The sequence below is a fragment of the Otolemur garnettii genome, unplaced genomic scaffold (genome assembly GCF_000181295.1).
Source record: "Otolemur garnettii isolate 467f Iridium unplaced genomic scaffold, OtoGar3 scaffold00037, whole genome shotgun sequence".
NCBI classification, from domain to species: Eukaryota; Metazoa; Chordata; class Mammalia; order Primates; family Galagidae; genus Otolemur; species Otolemur garnettii.
In genome coordinates this window covers 15,493,786-15,506,490 of record NW_003852432.1, presented here as the reverse complement: position 1 = coordinate 15,506,490, position 12,705 = coordinate 15,493,786, and the positions used below count along the sequence as shown (strand labels likewise).

General features: G+C 37.1%; 1 protein-coding gene across 1 annotated transcript in view; it reads right to left on the bottom strand.

The window, feature by feature from the left end:
• The window catches only part of DOCK4 (dedicator of cytokinesis 4), a 249,780-nt gene that overhangs the window by 212,750 nt on the left and 24,325 nt on the right, over nucleotides 1–12,705 (bottom strand). The window contains exon 7 of the mRNA XM_023513222.1: nucleotides 7,374–7,525. Within this exon, the coding sequence (XP_023368990.1) occupies nucleotides 7,374–7,525 (152 nt within the window). The remainder of the gene's footprint in view (nucleotides 1–7,373; nucleotides 7,526–12,705) is intronic.

Genomic DNA, 12,705 nt, shown 5'->3' with positions numbered 1-12,705 from the left:
GGTGAGAGGTGATACGCCTCCTTAGAATCATGATTTCCTCACTCTGGGCAGGACAAACCTATACATATTTAGCATTTCTAGGAAGGTGGTCCTTATATAGCCACAGGATTCTGCATAAGCATAAGGTATTTTCTCTCACAGAATCTTTATTAATCTTCTAAAAGCTGTCTGCTTTGCTTTCTATGTAAGTCAAGCCTCATGTTCTAAAGGCAATATTATTATAATGCATGTGTTATGTCCTAGATCACTAGGAAAACACACCTCTTAAGTTTTGTCAAATATTTTAACAGAAATATAACTGTCAGTTTATAAAAGCCCAAGTATATTGTTCTAGGCAGAACAGAATTCAGACCATTGAGTGGCTAGTGATGAAACCAAACTAGTGTCTTTTAAAAAGACGGAAAAAGATTTCTGCCCTCATTGCTTTATGACCCATAAGCAGAAAGCATTAATAAATTTTAAGCAGGTAATTCATTAGTGGTACACTCTATGTACCAGAAGATAAGCCAAAGCCCCTAAAGCTATCACGGGGAATCCACGGCCATTACATTTGTCATATTTCTCTACCTATTCCTTTCTGCTTTTTCTTTTTCCCGCCTTGCTGAAGTATTTTAAAGCAAATCATACCTCTGATTCCATTTAACATGCTTATAGCAGGTCTTTCTAAATCTTACATAACTATGTGTTTAAAACTATATACGTAATTCTTTTTAAAATTAGTGATTTCTTGGAATATATGATTTCTTTAAGAATTCAAGAGTAACCACCACATATCATTTCTGTTTATGTTAAAGTATATTTCCTGCTTTGTTTTTTTTTAAATCATCATCACTATAATAAGATTTACTAACCAATTACCAGGTGACAAGTATTCCACTAAGAATTTAATCCCCAAGGAACCCCATGGGAAAGTCCTGTTATTATCCTCACTTAGCAGACACGTTAACAGCCTGAAGAGACGTGAAGCGACTTGCCAATGGTGACGTGGCTCCGAGGTGATGAAGCTAGGATCTGAACCAGGCCACTCCGAGTCTGGCCACTCAGAGAGCATATAATGATGTACAAGACACAGGAAAATATGTGTTTAGAGCTTGGAGAGATATTCAGATAAATTTCAGAGTTCAGTATATTTTTTTATAAAAACAGTCTGTGCCTCGCCAATGATGTTCACTGCCTAACTTTTCTTTAAATAAAAGAATTGGAATTATATACTAAGTAGAAGGTAATCGTAGGCAAAATAAAATTTATATGGAAATAAGCCATTTCAAAGAAAATGAAGCATTAACTATATGATGACAGAAAAAATAGCTAAGTTTAGAAGAGTATATGAGTAAGTTACCAGCAGACAGTCAGCCTCATCTGTACTTAATTACCAGCATAAGCCGTTCTGTATTTAATCATTAGGATAAGGTTTTCCTGGAAGTACAATCCTGCTGCTGTTTTCTCCAATAAAAGTGTGTGCCAGCAGCTTGCATGCACGAGCAGGCCTATACCAACCGAGTATCAAGCATAGGCACTCAGGTCCTATTAAATATATTCTCTGATGAGAATGAAATACAGTAGTAGATTAGTCCTAAGACAAATTTACAACTTTAATTAATGAAGCCTTAAAATACATCAGTAAACAAAGTAATGAAAGTTATAAGGGAGGCAGTCAACAACTGAACTGTGTCATTTGCTCTGGTCCGTATCATTTACAGTCTGTTGTAGATTAATTGGCACATGTCAACACAGGAAAGAGAAGAATTAACATACATATCCATATCTGCACAGAATGTGGAAAGAATAAACGCTCTGACTATTTCTACCACCATATAATGCAACAGGCAATTTCAATGCAAGCTAAAGGAGACACGGCAGCATCAATGCTAAGTAGTTTGGTTTCTGTATTAACACAAACTCATTCTACACCTACATCTTAGTTTGTGTACATCCAATCCCTTCTCTTTCTTCCTTTCTCTGGCCCATAGCTAATCTCCCACTGGCAAACTCACGTCTGTTTCCTGATGCTTCCCAAAGGGCCTTGATCCATCAATGGTTCTCCTCTCCCTCATTACTGAAGCCTTCCTGTCAATTCTTAGGAGGTCGAGTTTCCCCCACTTCACTTTCTTAAGAAAATAAATCTTCCACAGACCTCTTACTACACACTGGCAAGCAAAAATTGGATGAAAAAGAGAAACAGCATAGGTACTGAGAATGGGTGTAGAGTGATTAAGAAAACTGATTCCTGCATAGACTGTATGTTAAAATACCCGCCCCACCACATATCAGCTGTACGACCCCGGGCATGTTATTAATCGCTCTGTTCCTCTGTTTCCTCTCCTATAAAAATGAGGATATTAATAGTAATATCTCATAGAGAGGAGTCAGTAAGTTATTTTTTTGTCTAAAGAGTTTGGAATAGTGTCTGGCACATAGTAAGCATTACATAAGTGTTTGTTAAATGAATGCAATAAAATAAAATTACAAATGATAGCAGAGAATTCTTTCCCTGCTTTTTCCTAGCTACACCCATGTGGAATGAGGAAATCATAGACTTACAACCAGATAAATACTCTCTAAAAACATTTTACTTGTGCAAAAGTTAATTAGGCAAACTCATTTTTTTTTAAATTCATAATTATTTTTCATAGAAATCGTGTCAAGACTGTACAAATCTCAAATAAATAACAGTGTGTTATTTTTGCTGATTCAATGCAGCCGTGCCCTCAGGGGACTCTGAACGGTGCTGTTACATAAACAACAGAGGAAGGTAAAGTGGAAACGCGGCACAGGGTGGGTGTACGTGAGCAGGATGCGGTCAGAACGTTCCCGACTCTTTTCTGATAGTCACTTCAAGTTCATAACACACAACAGCCGCCTAAGATTTTGGGCCACCTTCAGGCGGGTTCACTAATTGTTTTGAGATAAAATTAATGGGCTTTCTAAATATGGCAAAGCTTCAATGACAATTTAAGTTTTTATCAGGAAATACACCCTTCCTGGTATTGAGGAGGTGTTATGTGCTTCACAGTTTTACTGGTGAACTAGACGGGGAAGCATATTCACATACTGGCTCCCTTCGTATTTGACACCTCTGAGTACGAATCAAAGATTTTGACCTCTAGTGTATAGTAAAAGCTGATGCTACTTTGCTGTTCTTAAAGTATTCTGAAAAGGACTCAATTTTAAAAACCCAATTTCCATAGTACAGAATATTTGAGTCCCTATATTAGTTGCAGTATTATCATCAATAATTCATAACGATTTATTATTAAGACTATCAGTCTCTAAAGCTCTAATTCTGGTTGATAAAATTCTGTTCAGAGACAGAAATTTCCAAATACTGAAGCCCTTAAGGAACAATTCTGGTTGGGGTGCTGATGTGGGTGCTGAGAGCAGGCTCAGAGGGCAGGCTTTGGGGCCAGACTTTGGGGGTGTGCAGCGCTCCTTTGCTTTCTGCTACTTACATAAAGTTTAGGCATCTTCACCTAACCTGTACCTCGGCTTCCTCACCTGACAAAATTGCTGCTAATAACCATAAAGCATTTAGAACAAAGTCTGGCAGACAGTTAGTGTTCAATAAATGTTGGCTATTTGCTTCGTAAAAAAATAATATTTTAAAAAAGTCCTAATACATTATCTGTCTTATAGAGTAATTACTACTCTATAGGTTTTCACCTGCACTTGCACCTGTACCTGGATGAGGAAACATCCTGTGATCAGTGGTCAGAGCAATACCATGAAGATTATGTGTAGGCTCTACTTCATTTCCTATCAATTACAGCATTAATGATCCTATTTAACAATTCACTTAACTATACAATCTTTTGTCCACTGATTTTCATTGTTTGCAATGAGACTTTAAACTCTCAAAAAGAAATAAATCTAATGACAAAGAAATTATAGAGAATTTAAGAGAAAGAGGGAAGCTATAGCAGAAATGTTACGTATAAGATGTCTCCACCAGCCACAATATATGGAACCTTACATGGATCTTGATTTGAACAACTGATCAAAAAAAAAAAAAAAGTGTGTGGGAGTATATCCACATATATGTCAATGGGGGAAATCTGAATACTATGGGAAATAGATGTCTGATAATGTTAAAGAAATACTAATTTTTCAAGTGATAATTTCTTTAAAGCTCTCTTTTTTACATTTGAAAATGATGTCAGGTTAGGAGTGTGTCTTAATCTGGGAGCCAAGAGGCAGACTGAAAAGCGATGTGGTTAAAACATGATGATCAGGCCTTAGTGGATAGTCATTGAAGGTGGTGGTGGGAGCATGAGAGTTCCCTACAATATTCTACTATTTTAACATGTCTGAAAGGCTCTACAATGAAAAGTTTAAAAGAGGAATACATGGTATTTTAAAATGCTCATATATATGTTCCTATATAACAATGCCTTGAAGTCATGTCATATAATTTTTTTTTATGAAAAGATGCAAACCCTTCATACTCAGCAGAATGACGAAGCAAGAATTGTCACAGGTTCTGAGATAAAGGAAAAACTAAAAGTGGGGCTTCCATGTCACCTTCAAGCCCCGTCTTTAGATTTGTGCATCCTGCAGCCTTTTCCCACAGGGATGATGGCACTGCCCTGTGTTACTGGCAGTTTGGGACAAGCCTACTTATTATAAGGTTTTGTACACTCCCTGAAAGAAAACAATCACTATGCTGCCTAAAGCCTCAGAAATATCCAGAACATCAATCTGAGATTGTTCCAAACATCTAGTAAGCATATACTGTGACTCATTCGTTTGTTTACAATCACCTTCGTGGTGCTTATGAGTTGGAGAGGTGAGAGTCACAGATGGCCAAGCAGAGGGAGTAGAGCAGGGGAGAGGGACTCAGACTTCATTTCTTCCAGGGTCATTCCAGATCAGCCAGGATCTGGAGAGAGAGGCTACAGAGTGAGGGAGAGGGGAGAGAGCAGAGACGCAGGAGGAGGGAGAAGGGAAAGGAGGGGACAGGAAGAGACAAGAGGCAGGCAGGTGTGGAAACCCAGTCACATGACAAACCAATAAAATGACCCAGCTCCTGGCTGAACTTGGGGACCACAAAGACTGTATTTTGGTGGGTCCTACACTCAGGTTATTTTTCTTACTTTTGCCAAATAAATAGGAATAAAATAAAGGGAACTCTGTATATCAACATAGACTGTTTTAGAGAAAATTCAAAAATGTTTATAATAAGACAAAACTCAGAGACCAGCTAATTATTAATTCTAAGTTAATATAATCCTACATCCATGCAAATTGAACGTTAGTGGCAGTGAGGAATGTGTAGTCCTCAATACATTGAGCTTAATAGGAATGAGCAAAAGAGTAACCTCGTTTCTCCCTTTTACATTCCAAATAACTTGTTTAATATATCAACTAGACCATATATCATACAATGTCATAAAGATTTTGTTAACTAACCACAAACCAGACACACTTTCATATAGAAGCAGGTCTTGTCTCTAAACAATCTTCCATATTGCTGAAGTAACTGCTGAGCTGCAAGTTGGATCAGTTTCTGATGCTTCCCACTTCCCTTTTTAGCAGTGCTGATTTGTGAAGGGGGAAAGGTCTTCTAACACACTGATTCATTTCCTCTAGCAATGCAGAAAGCAGATTTTTGAAATCGTATTACCATTGCTATTTCCACACCTCATAAATTCTGTCCCTGTTGCACAAAAACACTACTTTCCAAATTCTACACACACGGTCCCCTGTCAAGAGATAAAAAGTACTCTTACTACTAGATAATGACTAACATATAAATTAATTCACCAAGTATTTTATAGCCATAAATGCATTAAAAATAAACTTCAGACATATTTCCTAGAAAAAGACATCTATTTTACCAAAATAAAAATACTCCACAATTATTCTGTTTATAAAACAATATATGTGACTCAGTATTGCTTAAAGTTGTTAGCATTTATTTTAATAAGCAAACTTGGTTTTCTTTTTGGGCTTTTTTTAGAGACACTTGGACTAGAGTGCAGTGGCCTCAGCCTTGCTCACAGCAACTGCAAACTCAAGCAATCCTCCTGCCTTCCAAGTAGGTGGGACTATAGGTACCGGGCACAGCCCGGCTGACTTTTCTAATGGAGACAGGGTGTTGCTCTTCTTCTGGCTGCTCTTGAACTCCTAAGCTCGAGCAGTCCTCCTGTTTCGGTCCCCCAGAGTATTAGGATTATAGGTGGTAGCCACCTCACCTGGCCTGATAAGCATTCTTTTAACAGCATGGTACAGTTTGGTCATTATTTGAGATTTGTGTGATTCAATTTTCATCCTCAATTTAAAAGCAAAATTTTTAATTTTGTCATGGTTTGTATTCAAAACATAAAATCTTAACAAGAGTTGAGACTTTTGACTAACCACCAAAATCATCCACTATAAATCTTTTTCTAAATATTGAAAGCTTTACCTCTTTTAGGTTTACATGGATGGAGCTGGAACATATTTTTCTTAGTAAAGTATCTCAAGAATGGTAGAAAAAGTATCCAATGTACTCAGTACTATTATAAAACCAATATATAATCACCTGCACTTTCATATGAAAGATAAAACACAACTATAGCCCAGGATGAAGGAGGGAAGGGGGGGGGTTTGATGGATGGAGGGTAATCAGTGGGACCACACCTATGATGCATTTTGCAAGGGTGCATGTCAAATCTATTAAGCGTAGAGTATAAATGTCTTAATACAATAATTAAGTGAGGTGAACGCTATGTTAACCAGTTTGATGTAAGCATTCCAAATTGTATATAAAATCAAACACATTGTACCCCATAAATACATTACTTATATACAGTTAAGATTTAATATAAATAAATAATTAATAAATACTGAAAGCTTGCCAGAAGAAAACTGCAACAGGTAAAACTCTGAGAACTGAGATAGCAAAAAAAAAAGGGGGGAGGGGGGAAACTGTTTATTACTTCACAGCTCTGAAGCTTCTGTGGAAGAATTTCAAGGATTTAGCTATCTTTTGATTTCATTTGATCCAGATATGATAACTGTTAACGGAGAATTTGAAAGTTACAGTATATTAACATTGATAAGCTAATTCAGACTCTAAAAAACAATACCTTCCTTGCATTATCAGTACCAAAGAACTAAAGCAAATATCAGACTTGATATCAATGTGTTATTTCCATTAATATCAATTATTATGATCCCATAGGTCTTTTGAATTTTTCAGAGAAATTTGCATGCATCATCCCATTTAGCCCTTACAGAAATATCCAGAGAATAGACAGCTTGGAAACTCAGAGCATCAGGTGAGAAAATAAAAGCTGATAAAGTAAAAGCGTACGGGATCTTAAAGCTTGCCAGTCAAAAAAATCCACCACTCTCACATTAAGAAATTCTAGTCCTAGCTCCACATGCAGTACCTGATGGGTCGATTCTCTTTACTGTCAAAGAGCGAGAAGATGACCTCCAGCTCCTCACCCAGGTTGGAACACATGAGGCTCTTCATCTGGACGAAGAGGTGGTGACTGCTGGCCTGCACTGGGGTGTCTTTCTTTCGATGGCGATGTTCCATCTAAATGACACCCCCCCCAACAAAAACACAATTAGCGCAGAATGGAGACAATAATAACATGCACCAAACTCATCAGCTCTGATGTGACTGTGATGTCCTATCCTATAATATTTTTTCTGTTGGGGATTTGATATCTAATTCTATTTTAAATTACAAATTTTCTCCCAATTTCTAAGAATAAGAAACTATGAAGTCTGTAGATCATCAAGGAATCTTTCTGTAAGAATTTTTAAAATCATTAATTCTAAAAATGATAACTCACTGAGTAGATGCAGGAAGAGTTCAAAGGGCTCTTGCTCCTTCATCAACTCCCAAGATAACAAATTATTAGTCATCTTTTTTAAAAAGCAGATGAAATTATATTTAAATTACAACTTCTCATTTCTTATGTAATTAAATGTTCTTTTAGATTCCACTAAACTGAAAAAATGTGGTAGTTCAAACTGGCTGGGATAATTGATATTCTATTACAAGAGCAAGAAAATGTTCCTAACTTCTTGAGGCGCTGTAGGGGGACACAGCTAGGAAGCCAGTAAGGTGTCTGCAGGTAGGAATTGCATCTATGCCCACCACTCATTCTGTCCTCAGTACAGCCCATCAAGGGAAGCAAGGGAAGCAAGACCAGAAGTAAGAGTTTCGATAGGTTGAGAAAGGCAAGGAATCACCCATGAATCTAGATGGGAAAAGAACACGGAGATGATCATTCACTCAACAGACATTTGTTAAGTACCTACAATATGCCAAGCACCGGAAATGCAACTACAAGGAAAATCAGAGCTAGTCCATGCCTTCATGGAGGTTATATCTACTAAGGGGAGCAAACATGAACAAAACCTGACACATGTAAAACTGATGATGATGAGAGAGAGGATTGACTGGAGCATGAGCAGTCAGAAAAGGCTTCCTGGGAAAGTGACACTTTAGCTAAATAGAGAGCTAAAGAAGATGCAGGAATTATCTATGTAGGACAGAGCTCCTCAACTGCAGTGAGGGGCCAGGTTGTTTCTCCCCTTAATCAACTGTAGATTGATTCTTTCATAAATACAATAAAAATGCCATGGCAATGTCAAAATATTATAAAGGTTCCTAATCATTCACTTGCCATTTTTATATTTGCACCAGGTACCAGGAGTTCATGGTCCAGTCAGTTCTTTGAGTAGCACTGATAAGAGTACAAGACAAATAGTAGGAAGGCCTGTGTATGTACGTATTAAAGGAACAGGTGCTAAGAAGGTGCAGGGTTTTTCTTTCCTAATACAGAGTACTAAGGAAGCCACCTCTTTTGGATCACTTGACAATTAAAAGAAATAGTTCAAGGATTTTTAATCCATCATAATGGAAACCCAGCCTTTGCTGGGAACTATGGTATATACCCCATTTTTACATTAGCCATCTTTTTAAGCTTCTAAGTAGAGTTCAATAGCTACTGAATGTTCAGAATTTTTGAAGCAAAAATGCCATCTAAATTTACAGTTGTAAATGCAACAGCATAAAATCACCAGGATTGTTTCAAGCTTTTAACTTTTTTTTTATTACTACATAAAAAGTAAAGGGTGAAAAATACACACTTAACCAAATCCATCTATAATCACTGTATACTCAACAGGTACACTGAGTACCTCTCTGTAAAAGCGGAGAGTGAATACATTGTTTTCGCTTTTAATTTCAGGTTAATGTGAGGGTGCAAACAATTAGGTTACAATATTTTCATTTGTTAGGCAGAAGTCCCTTAAGAAGTTGTGTCTTGCACCAGGAGGTGTGCCATATACCCTTACATTGTGCCCATTAAGTGAGAGCACACCAATGCCCACTTCCCTCCCCCCTCTGAACCCTCCCCCAACTTGGATTTAATTGAGTTTTATCTTATGTGGGTATGGATTAGACCATCTACTAGCTTCAAATTAGTATTCAATACATTGGATACTTGCTTTTTCACTGTTGTGATACTTTACTAAGAAGAATATGCTTCAATTCCATCCAGGTTAATATAAAAGATATAAAGTCTCCATCTTTTTTAATGGCTGAATTGTATTCTGTAGTATACATATACAAGTTTGCTGGGTTGGTGGGCGTTTAGGTTGTCTCTGTATCTTAGCGATTGTAAATTGAGCTGCGATAAACAATCCAGTGCAAATGTCCTTGTGATAAAATGATTTTTTTTCTTCTGGGTAGATGCCTAGGAATGGGATTGTGGGATCAAATCAGAGGTCTAATCTGAGTTCTTTGAGAATTCTCCATACTTCTCTCCAAACAGGCTGTATCAATTTGTAGTCCCACTAACAGTGTGAAAGTGTTCCCTTCTCTCCACATCAGTGCCAGCATCTGCAACTTTGGGACTTTGTGATGTAAGTTATTCTCAACTGGGTGGTTATGATTTGCATTTCTCTGATGATTAGGGGTGATGAGCATTTTTTCAAATGTTTGCTAGCCATTCATCTATCTTCATCAGAGAAGGTTCTGTTCATGTCTCTTACCCAGTAATAAATGGGATTGTTCACTTTATTTTTTGTTGACCAAGTTCATAAATACATTGTTTTTAAAAGTACACCTCACATTGTGGTATATATTAGCCATAATTAATAGAAAAATGTTCCATTACTTTCTTACAAAAAAATATTCTAATTGTAAAAAAAAAAAAAAATTCTGCCCTGTTTTCTATGAAGGTTGCTCTATTTTGTGCTTTTGAAATTCTTTTGACTGTGGCAAAAGAAGCACTATACATTCAAAAAGTTACACCTTTAACAAAGCAGCTCTTTTTTTTTTTCTGGAATTGCTAATTTATTTACTTAAAAGTTCAACATATGTTCACTTAACAGGGTATCACAGCACAAGCTACTGTGAAGAAATGAATGACTACTAAAGGCCAGAGTTGGAGAGACAGATGTAAAAACCTTATGAAAAGAGCAGACATTAGGAGGTATCTGCTCTTGACTTCAAACAGTGCAGAGTTCCCAGTATTAATCACAACATTCACTAAGAACTGAGGGAGAAGATTAGTGCCCTTATTCATACAAAGAATCCAGTCTATCTACGTCAGTGGTTCTCAACCCTGGATGCACTTTAGAGTCCCCAAGAGAGCTTTCAAAAAATACGTATGCCCAGGTCCTATCCCAGAACAATTAAATTAAAATTTCTAGGGGAAATGGGGGGGTCCAGAAATGGGTAGTTTTAAAAGCCCTCTAGGTGATTCTAATGGGCAATGAGGGGTTGAGAATCTTTGATCAGGATCACATACAGAGAGATGCAAATCACAGAAACCTAAAAAATAGACTTGCATGTTTCAAATAGTTATTGCCTTGGAAACTCTGGTGTTCCAGAGTTCCTTTGCACATGTGACATGGGCCCTCACACCTGGCACACTCTGGTATTGAACCACCCCTCTCCCTCAAATGATTACTTGCTTGTCTCTTTGTAATTCACTATGTTGGGAGACTGTTAAAAGTATCTGTGAAAATAGTATTGCAATAACAAAATTTTAAAAGCTTACACTTCAAGAGCTATGATTTGGCAGTTATAACACAAAGACAAAAATCCACCTTGAAATAATTTATAGCTACACATGGATTTACCAGTTATTCTAAATGTGTTTATCTTTGGGCAAGATCTTTGAATAGAAGAAACAGATTCATCCTCAAAATTTATTTAATTACCCAATAGTTTAAATTTTTGTTTATTGTATTAATTATTGGGTGAAATGCCTACACCAAGGTTTTTCAACCTCAGTGTTATTGACAACTGGGCTGCATATTCCTTTGTCATGGGAGCTGTCCTAGCTTCCTAGGATGTGCAGCAACTTTTTCTGGCCTCTACCTACCAGATGCCAGTAGCATCTCTCTCTTCCACTCCCTGTTGTGACAATCAAAAATGTCTCCAGACAATGCTAAATGTCCCCTGAGGAGTGAAATTGCCTCTGAGAATGACTATTTTTCATTTGATAATAGCTAATACAACCTACTAAGGATCACAAAGCAAGCAGGTAGTCTGGTCTTAGAAAACCATAAAAGCTTCTTAAAAAGACACTCTTCAGAGTATCTGGCTAATAAGGTTCTCTGTATTTATCTAAGAACTGAGATCTTGTCTTTGGCACTAAACCAAACTTTCCAAGTGGACATATGTTAACACTGTGAGGTTTAGCACTTTGGCTGTTTAGACGGATACAATTAGGTGAGAAAGATGTGCTAACAGGGCTATTAAAAACCTAAAGTAAGCCCTTTTTTTTTTTTTCTAATGATGCAATAGGGAATTAGTAAGATGAAAACACCTGTTTCCAATAGACACTGTCAAGAAGGAAGTGAAAGAGAAGCAGCAACAATTAATCAAATATCCTCTTAGGTCATATCACCTCTATGCTATAGTCCATCATCTTTAAATCACCAAACAACAATAATAATAAGAAGGGATTGGTGATGGTGCCTCCCAAATACCTGGCGAAACCCATATGGTCAGGCACTTTTATGTTGCATGGAGAAAAAGATCAGGGCTACAGAAAATCTGTTTAGTGCTAGGTCAGAATACAAATAGGAACTTGAAAAACAGGTGCCGTAAAGAAGAGAACATGTCCTTCTGAAAGCTATAATTTAAGTTTTTCTTGGGGTATTGTCTTTGCTTTAGAAAGAGTAAAATGCAAACTCTATTGAAGAGAAATTAAGTTTTCATGCACAATCACATTATTTTATTTTCCTCATCTATAAAATCTAGGATCTGAGTGTAAAATACTGAAATACCTCCTCCTGTTTGTCCCACCAATGCCAGACATTACTAATCAATTTGACCCTAGATGAGATCCCAGAATCTTATGAACATTGCATTCCAGAAAGCCACCACCCAAAAATTGGGATATTGCAATAGGTGAAATCAATTTGCTCCCTTACATAAGAACAGAGGTAAAACTGCACACACACAAAATTGAACTAGTTCAGATGTTATTGTTAAATATTTGGCATTGCCAGATAAATATGGGGGTGCTACTGTGCTCTGTCAAAGAGAAATAAATGTGCATGATGTGTGGAACTTCCAGGAAGGGTTGTTAAAGTAGTTCCATCGACTAAGAGGAACCTTTCTCCTTTCTACTGTCTGGAGTGCAGATGCAATGGCTAGAAGTCTTGCAGCTACATTGTTCTTTGAGGTATGTTTGATGATGACAGCTATGATTGCACAGCAGAAAGATAAGCACCTATATC